Source organism: Homarus americanus, unplaced genomic scaffold (assembly GCF_018991925.1).
Source record: "Homarus americanus isolate GMGI-L3 unplaced genomic scaffold, GMGI_Hamer_2.0 scaffold59578, whole genome shotgun sequence".
Classification (NCBI taxonomy): domain Eukaryota; kingdom Metazoa; phylum Arthropoda; class Malacostraca; order Decapoda; family Nephropidae; genus Homarus; species Homarus americanus.
In genome coordinates this window covers 1,192,518-1,207,216 of record NW_024712913.1, presented here as the reverse complement: position 1 = coordinate 1,207,216, position 14,699 = coordinate 1,192,518, and the positions used below count along the sequence as shown (strand labels likewise).

The window sequence follows — 14,699 nt, the reverse complement described above, 5'->3', positions numbered from 1 at the left end:
CAATCTGACAAAAACTCAATCACTATATTAGATCACACTGGGATCAGATCAAGGTTAGGTTAGCTTGGTTAGATAAGGTCAGGTTAGCCAGGGCTGTAAAGGCCAGGCTAGGACTTGCTTACACAAGAAGTTAGTTAGGGCGATGTTAGGGTCAAAGCAGATTATTGTATGGGCCTGGGCCAAGGTGGGTGGAGTCAGGCAGACGTCAGCAGGCAGACTCTCGCCTACCTCTCAATTCTCTTATAAACAGTAGATTAAGGTTCATGTCAGTAATTTTGTTATCTCAGTATCTCAAGGTAGAAAATAATAATCAGGCAAGTAGTGATAAGTCATTGTTATGAAAGGTCATAATTTCGACTGATATCCTCTCAGACCAGTATATTACAGGGACACCAGTTGGAGAAACAAAATCACTAAAAGAGAGAAGAAAAACTACTAAAACATCAATAGTCGCAGTAACCTTTGATAAAAGTATTTTTCTTGGCTCCTGCAAATAAATCCTTTCCTTTTCCCATCCTTTTTTTTTTTCTCAGTGAGATATTATTCTCTCGTTACATCATCCAGTTGACGTTGTAAATCCACAGTGATCAGAACTGGCCTCTTCCTCTGACTTGTCTGCTACTATTAATGTTCCTATGTCCAAATAGGCACAGAGAGAGAGAGAGAGAGAGGTGAGAGAGAGAGAATTGTAACTATGTACAATTGCTCACAGGATAACCTTTCCTCCCTGTTGTGCCTATTAAGTATTAATAATGCAGACATTAGGTGAGTCTAGATTAGACTTTGTGATGAGGAAACGTGAGGACTTAGTGTGTTCTCCTGTGGCTGGGATAGGCATAAGAACATAAAAAACATAAGTAGCTGGAGGAAACTGCAACGGGCCTATTGGCCCATACTGCAGTCCTGCTTACACTCCAACCCTATTGCTCAAGTGAGCATCCAACCTATGTTTGAAGCAATTCAGCGATTCGAAAGTTAATGATGATATTTGGGTAACTTGTTCCATCTCATCCACTACTCTGTTTCCAAACCAGTGCTTACCTATTTCACGCCTAAATCTAAATTTATCTAATTTAAACCATTGTTACGAGTTCGCCCTGTTGATAATTTATACCCTTTGTAATGTCCCTTTGTTCATCCTCTGCCTTCCACTTATACACCCTATCAGGTCGCCCCCCTCCACGTCTCAAGGAGTAAATTAGATGCTAACCTGTCTCATACTCAACGTTCCTAACGCCCGGATTAGTCTTGTCATCTCTCTGAATTCCTTCCAATGATTCTATATCAATTCTATAACACTGCGACTAGAACTGAACTACATAATCCAGGTGTGGTCTCACAAGAGCAAGATACAGTTTTAGGATGACCTCTAGTCTTGTAACTAACAACTCTTTGTATGAACCCAAGTACTTTATTAGCCTTTTTTAAAAAACACATTGTTTACTTGGATTAGGTTCCACTTATCATTACCCCTAAATCTCTCAGTCGGATTTCTATGGCATCGTTGTTCATCTGGTATCTGGTTTCTGTTTACATCTCCTATAACTGAGTACTTTACATTTGTCGACATTGAATTTCATCTGCCATTTTCAACCATTCATCGAAAATTTGTTTATCTTCCTCAGTTTGCCCAGTCCTCGCTCGGGGAGTTTGATAACACGCCCTATTTTAGTGCGTCATCAGCAACTTACTTATGTTGCTGTTCATGCCGATATCTATGTCGTTTATGCATATAATAAAACAATAATGGTCCAAGTACTGAGCCTTGGTGAACTCCACTTGTGACGTTGCTCCAATGACTTAGTGCCGCTACGATCACCGCTGTTTCCTGTCCTGTAAATCCACGCCCCATCCATTTAAGGATGTCACCTTTGGGATGCCATGAGCTTTACCTTTCTAATTATTAGTCTTCGTGGGGGACTCTGTCGAAGGCATTTCATAAAGTCGAGATATGCCTCACATCATAATTGTGCTGCCTCGTCCACTGATTCGAAAACTGATGAAAAGAATGTTATTAGATTTTGCTAGGCAAGAACGCCCGCCAGAAGCCATGCTGGGGAATCATTGATCAATCGGTGCTTTCCAGGTGATTTCTGAATAGAGTTTGAAATGATTGCCCAGTAATTCTGCCTACCATTGATGTTAGACTGATTTTTAGTTAGAGGATAGTGATCTAGCCCCCCTTCTTGAAAAATCGGTATTACATCAAGCATCCTCCAGGATTCTGGTACTACACCTGTTTTTATGACATGTTAAAACAACTTTGCTAAGGGCATACTAAGCTCTTCCTTACATTCCTTTAATACTCTTGGCAAATATCTCATCGGACCAGGTGACTTATTAGGGCTTTTAGTTTGTCTATTTGCTTACTCAAGGATGTCACCTTTGATGCCATGAGCTTCTACCTTTCTAATTAGTCTTTCGTGGGGGGACACCCTCAGGGGACATCACGGGTGTAGTGGCGCTCTCAGGGGCATTCCCAGGTGCGGCAGCGCCCCCAGGTGTCCTTCCAGCGCCGGCGGAACCCCTAGGTGCATTCCAAGGGGCGGCAGCGCCTCCAGGGGCCCTCCCAGGAGCGGTGGTGCCTCCAGGGAAATACTCTGGGTCGGCGCTGCCTCCGGGGGATCTCCTGAAGGCAGCAGCTCCCCCAGGAACCTCTCAGGGGTGGCTGTACCCTCAGGGTCCCTCCCAAGGGTGGTGGAGCTCCCAGGAGCCCTACCAGGTGTGCTCCCTCCCAAGAGCCCTCTAGCTTGCTTGGTCGTTGTATCCTATGCCTAACTTAGCCGTGATTGGTGGACTAAAATGTAAATCCAACGAACTACAGCCAATAGGAGAACAGAGCAGTCAGTCAGCACAACACCCAAACTTATGTTTTGCTGTTGGATATTTATTTTCCTTTTCATTGTTCAGGATGAGATGAAAAAAGAAATACGATGGCCATTGCATTTATTTAACGTCATAACTCCCAGATTTCAAAATAGTGTAAAAGCAACTGTCACCAGGCGACCTGCTAGGGGCGGAAGCGTCTCCAGGGGACCTCACAGGTGCAGCAGCACTAAAAGGGGTATTCTCAGGTGCGGCAGAGCCCCAAAGGTTCCTCCCAGGGCCAGCGGTTCCCCTAGGTGCATTCCACGGGGCGGCAGCACCTCCAGGAGCCCTCCCAGGAGCGGTGGTGCCTCCAGGGAAATACTCTGGGTCGGCGTTGCCTCCGGGGGATCTCCTGAAGGCAGCAGCTCCCCCAGGAACCTCTCAGGGGTGGCTGTACCCTCAGGGTCCCACCCAAGGGTGGCAGACCTCCCAGGAGCCCTACGAGGTGTGCCCCTTACCAGGAGCCCTACGAGGTGTGCCCCCTCCGAGGAGCCCTCTCGCCTGATTGGTCCTTGTGTCCTATGCCTAACTTAGCCGTGATTGGTGGACTAAAATGTAAATCCAACGAACTACAGCCAATAGGAGAAAAGAGCAGTCAGTCAGCACAACACCCAAACTTATGTTTTGCTGTTGGATATTTATTTTCCTTTTCATTGTTCAGGATGAGATGAAACAGGAAATGCGATGGCCATTGCATTTATTTAACGTCATAACCCCCAGATTTCTAAATAGTGTAAAAACAACTGTCCACAGGAGACCTGCGAGGGGTGGCAGCACCCTCAGGGGACATCACGGGTGCAGTGGCGCTCTCAGGGGCATTCCCAGGAGCGGCAGCGCCCCAGGGGTCCTTCCAGCGCCGGCGGAACCCCTAGGTGCATTCCAAGGGGCGGCAGCGCCTCCAGGGGCCCTCCCAGGAGCGGTGGCGCCTCCAGGGAAATAATCTGGGTCGGCGCCACCTCCGGGGGATCTCCTGAAGGCAGTAGCTCCCCAGGGGCCTCTCAGGGGTGGTCGTACCCCAGGGTCCCTCCCAAGGGTGGCGGAGCTCCCAGGAGCCCTACCAGGTGTGCTCCCTCCCAGGAGCCCTCTAGCTTGCTTGGTCGTTGTGTCCTATGCCTAACTTACCCGTGATTGGTGGACTAAAATGTAAATCCAACGAACTTCAGCCAATAGGAGAACAGAGCAGTCAGTCAGCACAACACCCAAACTTATGTTTTGCTGTTGGATATTTATTTTCCTTTTCATTGTTCAGGATGAGATGAAACAGGAAATGCGATGGCCATTGCATTTATTTAACGTCATAACTCCCAGATTTCAAAATAGTGTAAAAGCAACTGTCACCAGGCGACCTGCTAGGGGCGGAAGCGTCTCCAGGGGACCTCACAGGTGCAGCAGCACTAAAAGGGGCATTCTCAGGTGCGGCAGAGCCCCAAAGGTTCCTCCCAGGGCCAGCGGTTCCCCTAGGTGCATTCCACGGGGCGGCAGCACCTCCAGGGGCCCTCCCAGGAGCGGTGGTGCCTCCAGGGAAATACTCTGGGTCGGCGTTGCCTCCGGGGGATCTCCTGAAGGCAGCAGCTCCCCCAGGAACCTCTCAGGGGTGGCTGTACCCTCAGGGTCCCTCCCAAGGGTGGCAGAGCTCCCAGGAGCTCTACGAGGTGTGCCCCCTCCCAGGAGCCCTACGAGGTGTGCCCCCTCCGAGGAGCCCTCTAGCCTGATTGGTCCTTGTGTCCTATGCCTAACTTAGCCGTGATTGGTGGACTAAAATGTAAATCCAACGAACTACAGCCAATAGGAGAACAGAGCAGTCAGTCAGCACAACACCCAAACTTATGTTTTGCTGTTGGATATTTATTTTCCTTTTCATTGTTCAGGATGAGATGAAACAGGAAATGCGATGGCCATTGCATTTATTTAACGTCATAACTCCCAGATTTCTAAATAGTGTAAAAACAACTGTCCACAGGAGACCTGCTAGTGGTGAAAGCGCCCCCAGGGGAGCTCACGGGTACAGTGGTGCTCTCAGGGGCATTCCCAGGTGTGGCAGCGCCCCCAGGGGTCCTCCTAGGGCCGGCGGTACCCCTAGGTGCATTCCAAGGGGCAACAGCTCCTCCAGGGGCGGAGCGATGGTGCCTCCAGGGAAATTCTCTGGGTCGGCGCCGCCTACAGGGGATCTCCGGAAGGCAGGGGCTCCCCCAGGGGCCTCCCAGGGATGGTCGTACTCCCAGGGTTCCTCCCAAGGGCGGCGGAGCCCCCAGGAGCCCTATCAGGGGTGCCCCTCCCAGGAGCCCTCTAGCTGGCTTGGTCGTTGTGTCCCACTTCAGCAATGCCTAACTTAACTGTGATTGGTGGGCTAAAATGTAAATCCAACTCACTACAGCCAATAGGAGAACAGAGCAGTCAGTCAGCACAACACCCAAACTTATGTTTTGCTGTTGGATATATATTTTCCTTTTCATTGTTCACAATGAGAGAAACAGGAAATGCGATGGCCATTACATTTATTTAACATCATAACTCCCAGATTTCTAAATAGTGTAAAACAACTGTCCAAAGGAGACCTGCGAGGGTGGCAGCACCTTCAGGGGACACATCACGGGCAGTGGCGCTCTCTGGTGCATTTCCAGGTGGAGCAGCGCCCCCAGGGGTCCTTCAAGGGCCGGCTGAACCCCTAGGTGCATTCCAAGGGGCGGCAGCGCTTCCAGGGGCCCTCCCAGGAGCGGTGGTGCCTCCAGGGAAATTCTCTGGGTCGGCGCCGCCTACGGGGGATCTCCGGAAGGCAGGAGCTCCCCTAGGGGCCTCCCAGGGGTGGTCGTACGCCCAGGGTTCCTCCCAAGGGCGGCGGAGCCCCCAGGAGCCCTATCAGGGGTGCCCCGTCCCAGGAGCCCTCTGGCTTGCTTGGTTGGTTGCATGGAGAGAAGAGAGCAGTAGCTCTGGGAGGAGAGAAGGGTAAAAGTACAAGGTAAAGTTCAGAAGTGGGAAGTGGTAAAGGAAAGGTTACTGGCAGGTGGGCTATCCACCTTGAGGAGACGGGTTTGTCTCTCCGTAACTGTGCTGCATTAGAGGTTCATAAGTTAGGGGAAGGTCGGTCTCAGCTGCTTAAGCCAAGTTATTCTGAGTTGTCCTTGTATATTATCCAGGCTTGCTTTGGTCGTTAAAGGTCCTACTTCAAAGTAATGCCTAACTTAACTGTGATTGAGAATTAAATGTAAATCCAACGAACTTCAGCCAATAGGAGAACAGAGCAGTCAGTCAGCACAACACCCAAACTTATGTTTTGCTGTTGGATATTTATTTTCCTTTTCATTGTTCAGGATGAGATGAAACAGGAAATGCGAGGGCCATTGCATTTATTTAACGTCATAACTCCCAGATTTCTAAATTGTGTAAAATCGACTGTCCACAGGAGACCTGCTATGCGTGGCAGCGCCCCCAGGGAACTTCACGGGTGCAGTGGCGCTCTCAGGAGCATTCCCAGGTGTGGCAGCGCCCCCCAGGTTCCTCCCAGGGCCGGCGGTACCCCTAGGTGCATTGCAAGGGGCGGCAGCGCGTCCAGGGGCGGATCGGTGGTGCCTCCAGGGAAATTCTCTGAGTCGGCGACGCCTCCGTGGGATCTGCGGAAGGACAGGGGCTCCCCCAGAGGCCTCCCAGGGGTGGTCGTACCCCCAGGGTTCCTCCCAAGGGCGGCGGAGTCCCCAAGGGCCCTATAAGGGGTGCCCCCTCCCAGGAGCCCTCTAGGTTGCTTTTTCGTTGTGTCCTACTTCAGCAATGCTAACTTAACTGTGATTGGTGGAATAAAATGTAAATCCAACGAACTACAGCCAATAGGAGAAAAGAGCAGTCAGTCAGCACAACACCCAAACTTATGTTTTGCTGTTGGATATATATTTTGCTTTTCATTGTTCAGGATGAGATGATACTGGAAATGCGATGGGCACTGTATTTATTTAACGTCATAATATCTCACAGAGTTCTAAATAGTGTAAAAACAAATGCCCACAGGAGACCCGCAAGGGGTGGCAGCACCCTCAGGGGACATGGTTCAGTGGCGCTCTCAGGAGCATTCCCAGGTGCGGCAGCGCCCCCAGGGGTCCTTCCAGGGCCGGCTGAACCCCTACGTGCATTCCAAGGGGCAGCAGCGCCTCCAGGGGCGGAGCGGTGGTGCCTCCAGGGAAATTCTCTGGGTCGGCGCCGCCTCCGGGGATCTCCGGAAGGCAGGTGATCCCCCAGGGGCCTCCCAGGGTTGGTCCTACCCCCGTGGGTTCCTCCCAAGGGCGGTGGAGCCCCCAGGAGCCCTATCAGTGGTTCCCCCTCCCAAGAGCCATCTAGCTTGCTTTTTCGTTGTGTCCTACTCCAGCAATGCCTAACTTAACTGTGATTGGTGGACTAAAATGTAAATCCAACGCAACACAGCCAATAGGAGAACAGAGCAGTCAGTCAGCACAACACCCAAACTTATGTTTTGCTGTTGGATATATATTTTGCTTTTCATTGTTCAGGATGAGATGATACTGGAAATGCGATGGGCGTTGTATTTATTTAACGTCATAATATCTCACAGAGTTCTAAATAGTGTAAAAACAAATGCCCACAGTAGACGTGCTCGCTGTGGTGGCTCCCACAGAAACCTCCCAGGAGCAGCGGTGCCCCTTGGGGCCCTCAAAGGGGCCGTGGCGCCCCTATGGGCCATTTTACTGGCGGCGGCACACCCAGGTTGCCTCCAATGCGCGACGGCACCCAGGGGCCATTCCAGGGACGGCGAGACCCCCAGGGAAATTCCCAGATTTCCCACCTTCTGGGGTCCTCCCAACTATGGCGCCCCTAGGAGCCTCCCAGACAGTGGCGTCACAGAGGTCCCTCCCAGGCAGCGCCCCAGGGGTCCTTCCAGCCGGCCCCCTAGGTGCATTCTGCAAGGCAGCCTCCAGCGGGCCCTCCCAGGAGCGCCCAGGAAATTCTGGTGCCACCTCCGGGATCTCCTGAAGGCACCGGCTTCCCCTCCCCAGGATGGTCGAACCCCAGGGTTCCTCCCAAGAGCGCGGAAGCCCCCAGGAGCCCTATCAGGTGCCCTGCCCAGGAGCCTCTGGCTTGCTTGGTCGTTGTGTCTACTTCAGCAACGCCCAACTTAACTGTGATTGGACTAAAATGTAAACCAACGAACTACAGCCAATAGGAGAACAGAGCAGTTAGTCAGCACAACACCCAAACTTATGTTTTGTTGTTGATTATTTCTTTTCATTGTTCAGGATGAGATGAAACAGTGAAATGATGCCATTGCATTTATTTAACGTCATAACTCCCAGATTTCTAAATAGTGTAAAAGAACTGGACCTGCTTGGGAGGGAGCGTCCCAGGGGACCCCAGAGGCAGCGGCACCTCAAGGGCATTTTAAGGCAGCGCCCCAGGGGTCCTCCTGAGGCCGACACCCCTAAGTGCATTCCACAGGGGGCAGCACCTCCAGGGGCCTCCCAGGAGCGGTGGTGCCCAGGAAATAATCTGGGATGGCGCCACCTCCGGGGATCTCCTGAAGGCAGCAGCTTCCCAGGGGCCTTCTTAGGGGTGGTCGTACCCCAGGGTACTCTCCTAAGGGGTGGCGGAGCCCCAGGAGCCCTACCAGGTGTGCCCTCCCAGGAGCCCCTCAACCCAAGAGCCCTCTAGCTGCTTTTTTGTTGTGTCCTACTCCAGCAATGCCCAACTTAACTGTGATTGGTGGACTATAATGTAAAACCAACGCACTACAGCCAATAGGAGTAAACAGAGCAAATAGTCAGCATAACACCAAAACTTTATGTTTTGCTGTTGATATACATTTTTCATTGTTCACGATGAGATGAGATATTGCGAAATGCGATGGGCATTGTATTTATTTAACAATATCTCACAGGAGTTCAAAATAGTAAAAACAAATGCCCACAGGAGACCTGCTCGCCGCGGTGGCTCCCCAGAGACCTCCTCCCAGGAGCGGTGGTGCCCTGGGGGCCCCCAAAGGCCACAGCGCCCCCTATGGGCTATTTTAGGGCGGCGGCACATCCAGTGTTGTTCTCCCAATGTGCGACTTGCACCCAGGGGCCATCCCAGGGACGGTGAGACCCCATGGAAATTCCCAGGGATCTCCCAGGGACAGCTTCTCACTCGGGGCTGGGTCCTCCCAGAAGCGGCGGCGCCCCTAGAGCTTCCCAGAGACAGTGGCGGTCACATAGGTTCCTACAGGTGCGCGGAATTTCAGGGGTCCTTCCCAGGGGCGGCAGAACCCCAGGTATTCTGCCAGGGCGGCAGCGCTCCAGGGGCCCCGCAAGCAGGAGGAGCGGTGGTGTCTCCAGGGAAATTTTCTGTCGGCGCCGCTTCATGGGGGATCTCTGAAGGCAGGGCTCCCCCCAGGCCTCCTCCCTTAGGAGGTGGTCCATTCCCCCAGGGTTCCTCCCAAGGGCGGCGGGAGAGCCCCAGCAGCCCTATCAGGGGTGCCCCCTCCCAGAAGCCCTCTAGCTGGTTGGTTGTATGGAGAGAAGAGAGCAGTAGCTCTGAGAGAGTGGAGAGAAGGGTAAAAGTGCTGGGATAAAAGTTCAGAAGTGGAAGCAAAGGAGAAGGTTAACAAGTAGGTGGGCTATCCACCTTGCGGGAGACGGGTTTTTTTGTCTCTGTAACTGTGCTGCATTAGAGGTTCAAGGGGTTAGGCATGGTCTCAGCCAAGCTAAGCTTGCTATTCTGAGTTGTCCTCAGTATATTATCTTAGGGGTGAGGGGGGAAGTCCCCAGGTCCTTGTGGCAATTTAGATGATCCCATCTTTTTTTTTTTTTTTTTTTTTTTGAACTATTTAGGTGTTTGTTTATTTCAGGGGTCCTCCAGGTCCCTTGTGTGACTGGAGAGTTGTGCCCATCTTTGGTTCTTATTTGTTGTTATTTTTGTTGTTAGCTCTTTGTTGTTATTGTGTATATAGAGAGGCTCTGGTTCTTTTCATTATCATTTTTTCCTGCTTCTAGGCCACCATCTGTGTGATGTAGTTGTTGTTTTCCTCGATTAATTTGTTTAGTATGGGATCCTGTTCTTATGGGGATTTTTCCCATATTGCATTTGCTTGGTGTGTATTCTGATGTTGAGTATTCATGCCGTGTAGTTCTTGTGTGTATGTCTTGGTACTGCTTGTGTGTATGGTGGTTGGTGTTTTGCCGCTCTCTGAGGTAATACATGTATTTTGTACTGCTTGATATTTAAGTCTCATTAGTTCTGGTGATTGTGTTCAGAGAGGTATCAGAGGGAGAATTCTAAGTGGTCTGATCAGTGCTCGTATAGGTGCAATTGCGTTGGTGTCCAGGTTGGAGGAATCTTCTGGAGTTTTGTAAGTTAATTTTGCCAGGCTTATTCTTTCATTATTATCGTGAGGATTATTCCGCTTCTGATATCTTGAGTCCTAATAGCTTTTCCCTTGGCAACATATGGTATTTGTTGATTGTTGATAATAATAGGGCATGAGTCTGTTTTTGCGATGTGAATTATTTGGAGTTTCCTGGGATATTGTTTTTATCTTCACGTCTTCATAGTTGTTTATTAACTCTATTTCTCTGCATGTTCTAATGGTACATCATTTGTTTGGATTTCTTCCCGGGCAATTCGATTATCTGTGTAACATCATTCCGCGTATGCTATATATTCTGATTGCCGGTTGCGGCATATCTGCCGTATAGTGTATGGATCGTTGCGATATGTATTGCCGCTTTGGGGAACCCGCTATAGCGTTGAAGGTTTGTCCTACATGGTTGTCAATGATTAGTTTGGCTCTTTCTGTTATCTAAGAAATCATATAGTAGTGTTGTGATGTTTGTAGGCATGTCCAATTTGATTATTTGGTACTTCATTCCTTCATGCTGTGACTTTTACTTCAAATGCTTTTTGAAACATCTTTTAGAATTATATTGCTGTTTTTGTTACTTGCGGCATTTGCGATTGATTCGTATATTAGGTGCTATTGCTGTATTGGTTCCTCGGTTTTTTCTGGAAAGCCGTGTCTCGGGTTATATTTGTTTCTCTTGGTCTAGAAAATTTCTGAGTCTGTGATTAATTATTTTTTCTAATATTTTTACCGGTGTTTCCAGTAATGAGATGGGTCTTGTAAAGTTTTCTGCTTGAGTATGGTTCTTTTTCCTGCTTTCTGGATGAGTCTGATTTGGCTGGATTTAAATTTGGTGGGGAAAGCCAGTTGCAAGTGAGTATTGTATATATTTTTTGAGCTGTTCGATCATAGTCTGAGGAATGATTTGTAATAATGATTTTATGAATTTGGTTATGCCAGGTGCTTTATTCTTGAAACTTATATTATTGTTTTACAATATCATTTTGAGTTAGAGGAGTTACTATTAAGGTTGTTGATGTTTAAAGAGTTGAGGTTAATTTTACGGTGGGGTTTCATTTGTGTTCGGTTCAAATATGTTCTTGTTGCCTGTTCTGTTTGCAGAGTTTCTCTATTATCTTCTGTCGTTGATTGTGAATATGTTTTTCCAGAATTCTCTAAATATTGCCCTTTTTTTCGTGTGGTTCTGTTGCTTTTCACTGTTTTTGTCCTTAATTATAATTGTTTCCCCAATGAATTAGTTCCCCATTAGGTTTTTAATTTTTTTCCAGAATGCTTTTGGTTTCTGTAGATCTCCCTTGTGTGTCCTTGAATCAGCTTGTTCCATGTTTCATTGTGTTTGTTCTTTACTTATTTCTTTCAGTTCTTTCTTTTTTATATTCCTGTGCTACGGAGTTCTTGGATGTCAATATGTTCCAATCTGTGTGTTTTGGGTGTATTCATATAGATTGGTGAATCTGGTTTGTATCATTTTTCTTCATGTGTTAAGTGCATGTAAAATGTACGGTATGTTATTTTTTGGGATATTGCTTTTGTATTGCTGTTGTTGTTACTTCATTGGTACCATTTTGTCCAGCGATTTGTCGATCTCGAAGTTGTGTCTTTATTGTGTAGGAGTGTTGGTTTGTTTTTATGAGATCCAATTTTAAATTTTTTTTCCTAATTTGTTCTATTATGAAAAATCTTAGATTGATGAATTTGTATCGGAGATGCGGATAGTTGCTATTATGGGTAAAATGATCACTGGTTGTTGTGGGTCCAGCTTTAGATGTACATTTAGACAGATGCCTATTGGTTAAAAACAATGTCAGGTTTCCCAGCGTTACCGGCTGATACGTAAGTTGCGAAGCGGGCCCAAGGTGAGTTATTGTCCTGTGTTCGATGAGAGCATGTGTGAATTTTTCCTCCTGCTTTGATATTATTTCCTTGTAGTTGTGTTTTGCATTGAGGTCTCCTGGTTAAAGTATATGCTGATTGTTTTGCCTCAGTTAGTTTTAAATTATCACCTGTAGAATATTGGCCTTCTAAATGTAAAATAAGACGGTTCCTGATTAATATTGCCCTGGTTGTGCTTACTTTGCTGCAAGAAAGTTGCTGGCGAAAGTTTGGTTCTTATGATTTTATACTGTAAGGGCCAGGTTTATAGCTATTAAGTAAGTTGTCGTGGTTCATCGTGTATGTTCATTTGATGTACATGGTAGTTAAAATCTTGATTTTATTACCTTTTTTTTCCTGACCATGTGCGTTGATAAGAATAATGTCTGGGTCTATTGTGCTGTATATATTGGTGAGTTCTGATTTCGCTTCAGATTCCAGGCAAGGACGCTGTAGCTGATTATCTTTAATAATTTATTTTGTGTAATCGCAGGATCCTGGAGAACTTGGTGTGTGGGTGTTTGCTGGCTGTGCATCTCCTGGTGAGTGTCTACTCCTTTCCTCCTTCAGTCCCGTTCTGATTTTCTTAAACTTGGTTACATCCACCTTTCGATTCTATTATATTTGGTATTTAAAAGTCCTGCAGTTAATAATTGGTCTATAGGTTTCTTCAACCCTATCGTCTTCGTAGGTGAATTTTACAGTGCCTTCCTTGATTTCTGCAGAAGTCTGGGTCATTTGCGGTTGTAGGTGGTGTTGACTGAGTAAAAGCGGATGCCCATCTCATTGCCTAGGTCTGCTGGCTTAACATCGCTTGGTGAAGATGGGGGGGCACGATGCACAGAGGATTCTTTTTCTTAATTTTGCTTTTGGTTGACTTCTAACTTTTAGATATTGTAGATTTCTGTTTGCTGAGTGGTGGAGTTCGATGATTTGCGGTGTGTGGTGTGACTTCTTGGGTGATAGGGTCTGTTTCATGACGGTTTTCTTCAGAATAGTTTGGTTTTGTGCCCTGTGTTTTTTGCTACTCCCCAGGCTACTTCCGGTGACGATTATAAATATTTCTGCTTGAGGGGCGTCGTCTGGAAATTTTGCATTTCCGCAGATTGTTTGCCGCAAACATTTCTCTAATCGTTTTTTCCTGAAATGTTCCTGGTTTTGCAATGTTATTAAGGTGTATGTATGATACTTATTAGTTAGGATCGCAGAAAGGTAATCCCTTCACCCAGATTGAGGTATGTCGGCTGCATGGAGGGATTTTTTCTTTAGCTTTCTTTTCAGGACTTTGGACGTGGTGATCTTGTAGCTTAAAATTGCCGCGTATGTTTTGTTGGGGTCTGTTTCAATCTTTCTCGACGGTTCTTTCTTTCTCTCCTGTTTCTAATTATTTCTTTTCTTATGGGACAACGCGCTGCTAGTGTCTGGTATTAGTCCCCATTACAGTTCAGGCATTTTGGGGTTATCTTTACATTACATTCTCTGAATGTGTGGCCCTGTTGCATTATCTGAGCAGAATCCTTATCTTTTAGTGGACAATTTACGCACAGATGATTATATTTGTAACAGGTCCAACAGGGTGTTATTGGGGAAAATTCTCCTGCTCAATTTTGATGCTTCCTTTTGTCAGATGGTAGGAAAACACAGAGGCCATTCTCTAGGGCTTTTGTGCTATGGATCTCTCTCCAAACCTGATTCCCCATCATGGTAGAGCAATTGCGGCATTAGCACAACTCTCCTCGACTCTGGCCCATGTGTTCTTTCTCTTTCATATTGTTAGCAATATAGCTGGTGTTTGTTTCAGTATGTTCTTATTCACCCTTTAATCATTTCAGGATTTTGGCTCGTAGTGTAGTTGTGGTGGTATTACTATTTCGAATCCGTGTTCTTTTAATTTCTTTGTTGATTCGTCTGAGAGCATGTTGTCCCATCTTTTCTTCAAGGCACAGGACTATGTATGAGTCCTTTGTTTCTATTAATAAATTTGATGCTGGGCACACAGTAGTATACCCAGTTCCTCTTACGTTTTCCGATACGCCCCCAAGAGGGCGTACCCGTATCCTGTTCCGGTTGTCCTAGGCATGAGCTAGGTGCATTCCAAGGGGCGGCAGCTCCTCCAGGGGCGGAGCGATGGTGCCTCCAGGGAAATTCTCTGGGTCGGCGCCGCCTACGGGGGATTTCCGGAAGGCAGGGGCTCCCCCAGGGGCCTCCCAGGGTGTGGTCGTACTCCCAGGGTTCCTCCCAAGGGCGGCGGAGCCCCAAGGAGCCCTATCAGGGGTGCCCCGTCCCAGGAGCCCTCTGGCTTGCTTGGTCGTTGTGTCCTACTTCAGCAACGCCTAACTTAACTGTGATTGGTGGACTAAAATGTAAATCCAACGAACTTCAGCCAATAGGAGAACAGAGCAGTCAGTCAGCACAACACCCAAACTTATGTTTTGCTGTTGATATTTATTTTCTTTTACATTGTTCACGATGAGATGATACTGGAAATGCGATGGACATTGTATTTATTTAACGTCATAATATCTCACAGAGTTCTAAATAGTGTAAAAACAAATGCCCACAGGAGACTTCGTCGGTGCAGTGGCGCCCCCAGAGACCCCCTGGAACGGCGGTGCCCCTTGGG

At 47.8% G+C, this 14,699-nt stretch overlaps 1 protein-coding gene across 1 annotated transcript; it reads left to right on the top strand.

Moving 5' to 3' along the window:
• Nucleotides 1-752: 752 nt before the first annotated feature.
• On the top strand, nucleotides 753-7,842 carry LOC121864815 (basic proline-rich protein-like). The gene is made up of 10 exons (XM_042363991.1): nucleotides 753-765; nucleotides 2,418-2,681; nucleotides 3,003-3,313; nucleotides 3,622-3,847; nucleotides 4,210-4,548; nucleotides 4,829-5,045; nucleotides 5,419-5,763; nucleotides 6,269-6,504; nucleotides 6,865-7,104; nucleotides 7,457-7,842. Exons 1-10 carry the CDS (start codon nucleotides 753-755, stop codon nucleotides 7,840-7,842), a joined length of 2,577 nt encoding a protein of 858 aa, XP_042219925.1.
• Nucleotides 7,843-14,699: the final 6,857 nt, after the last annotated feature.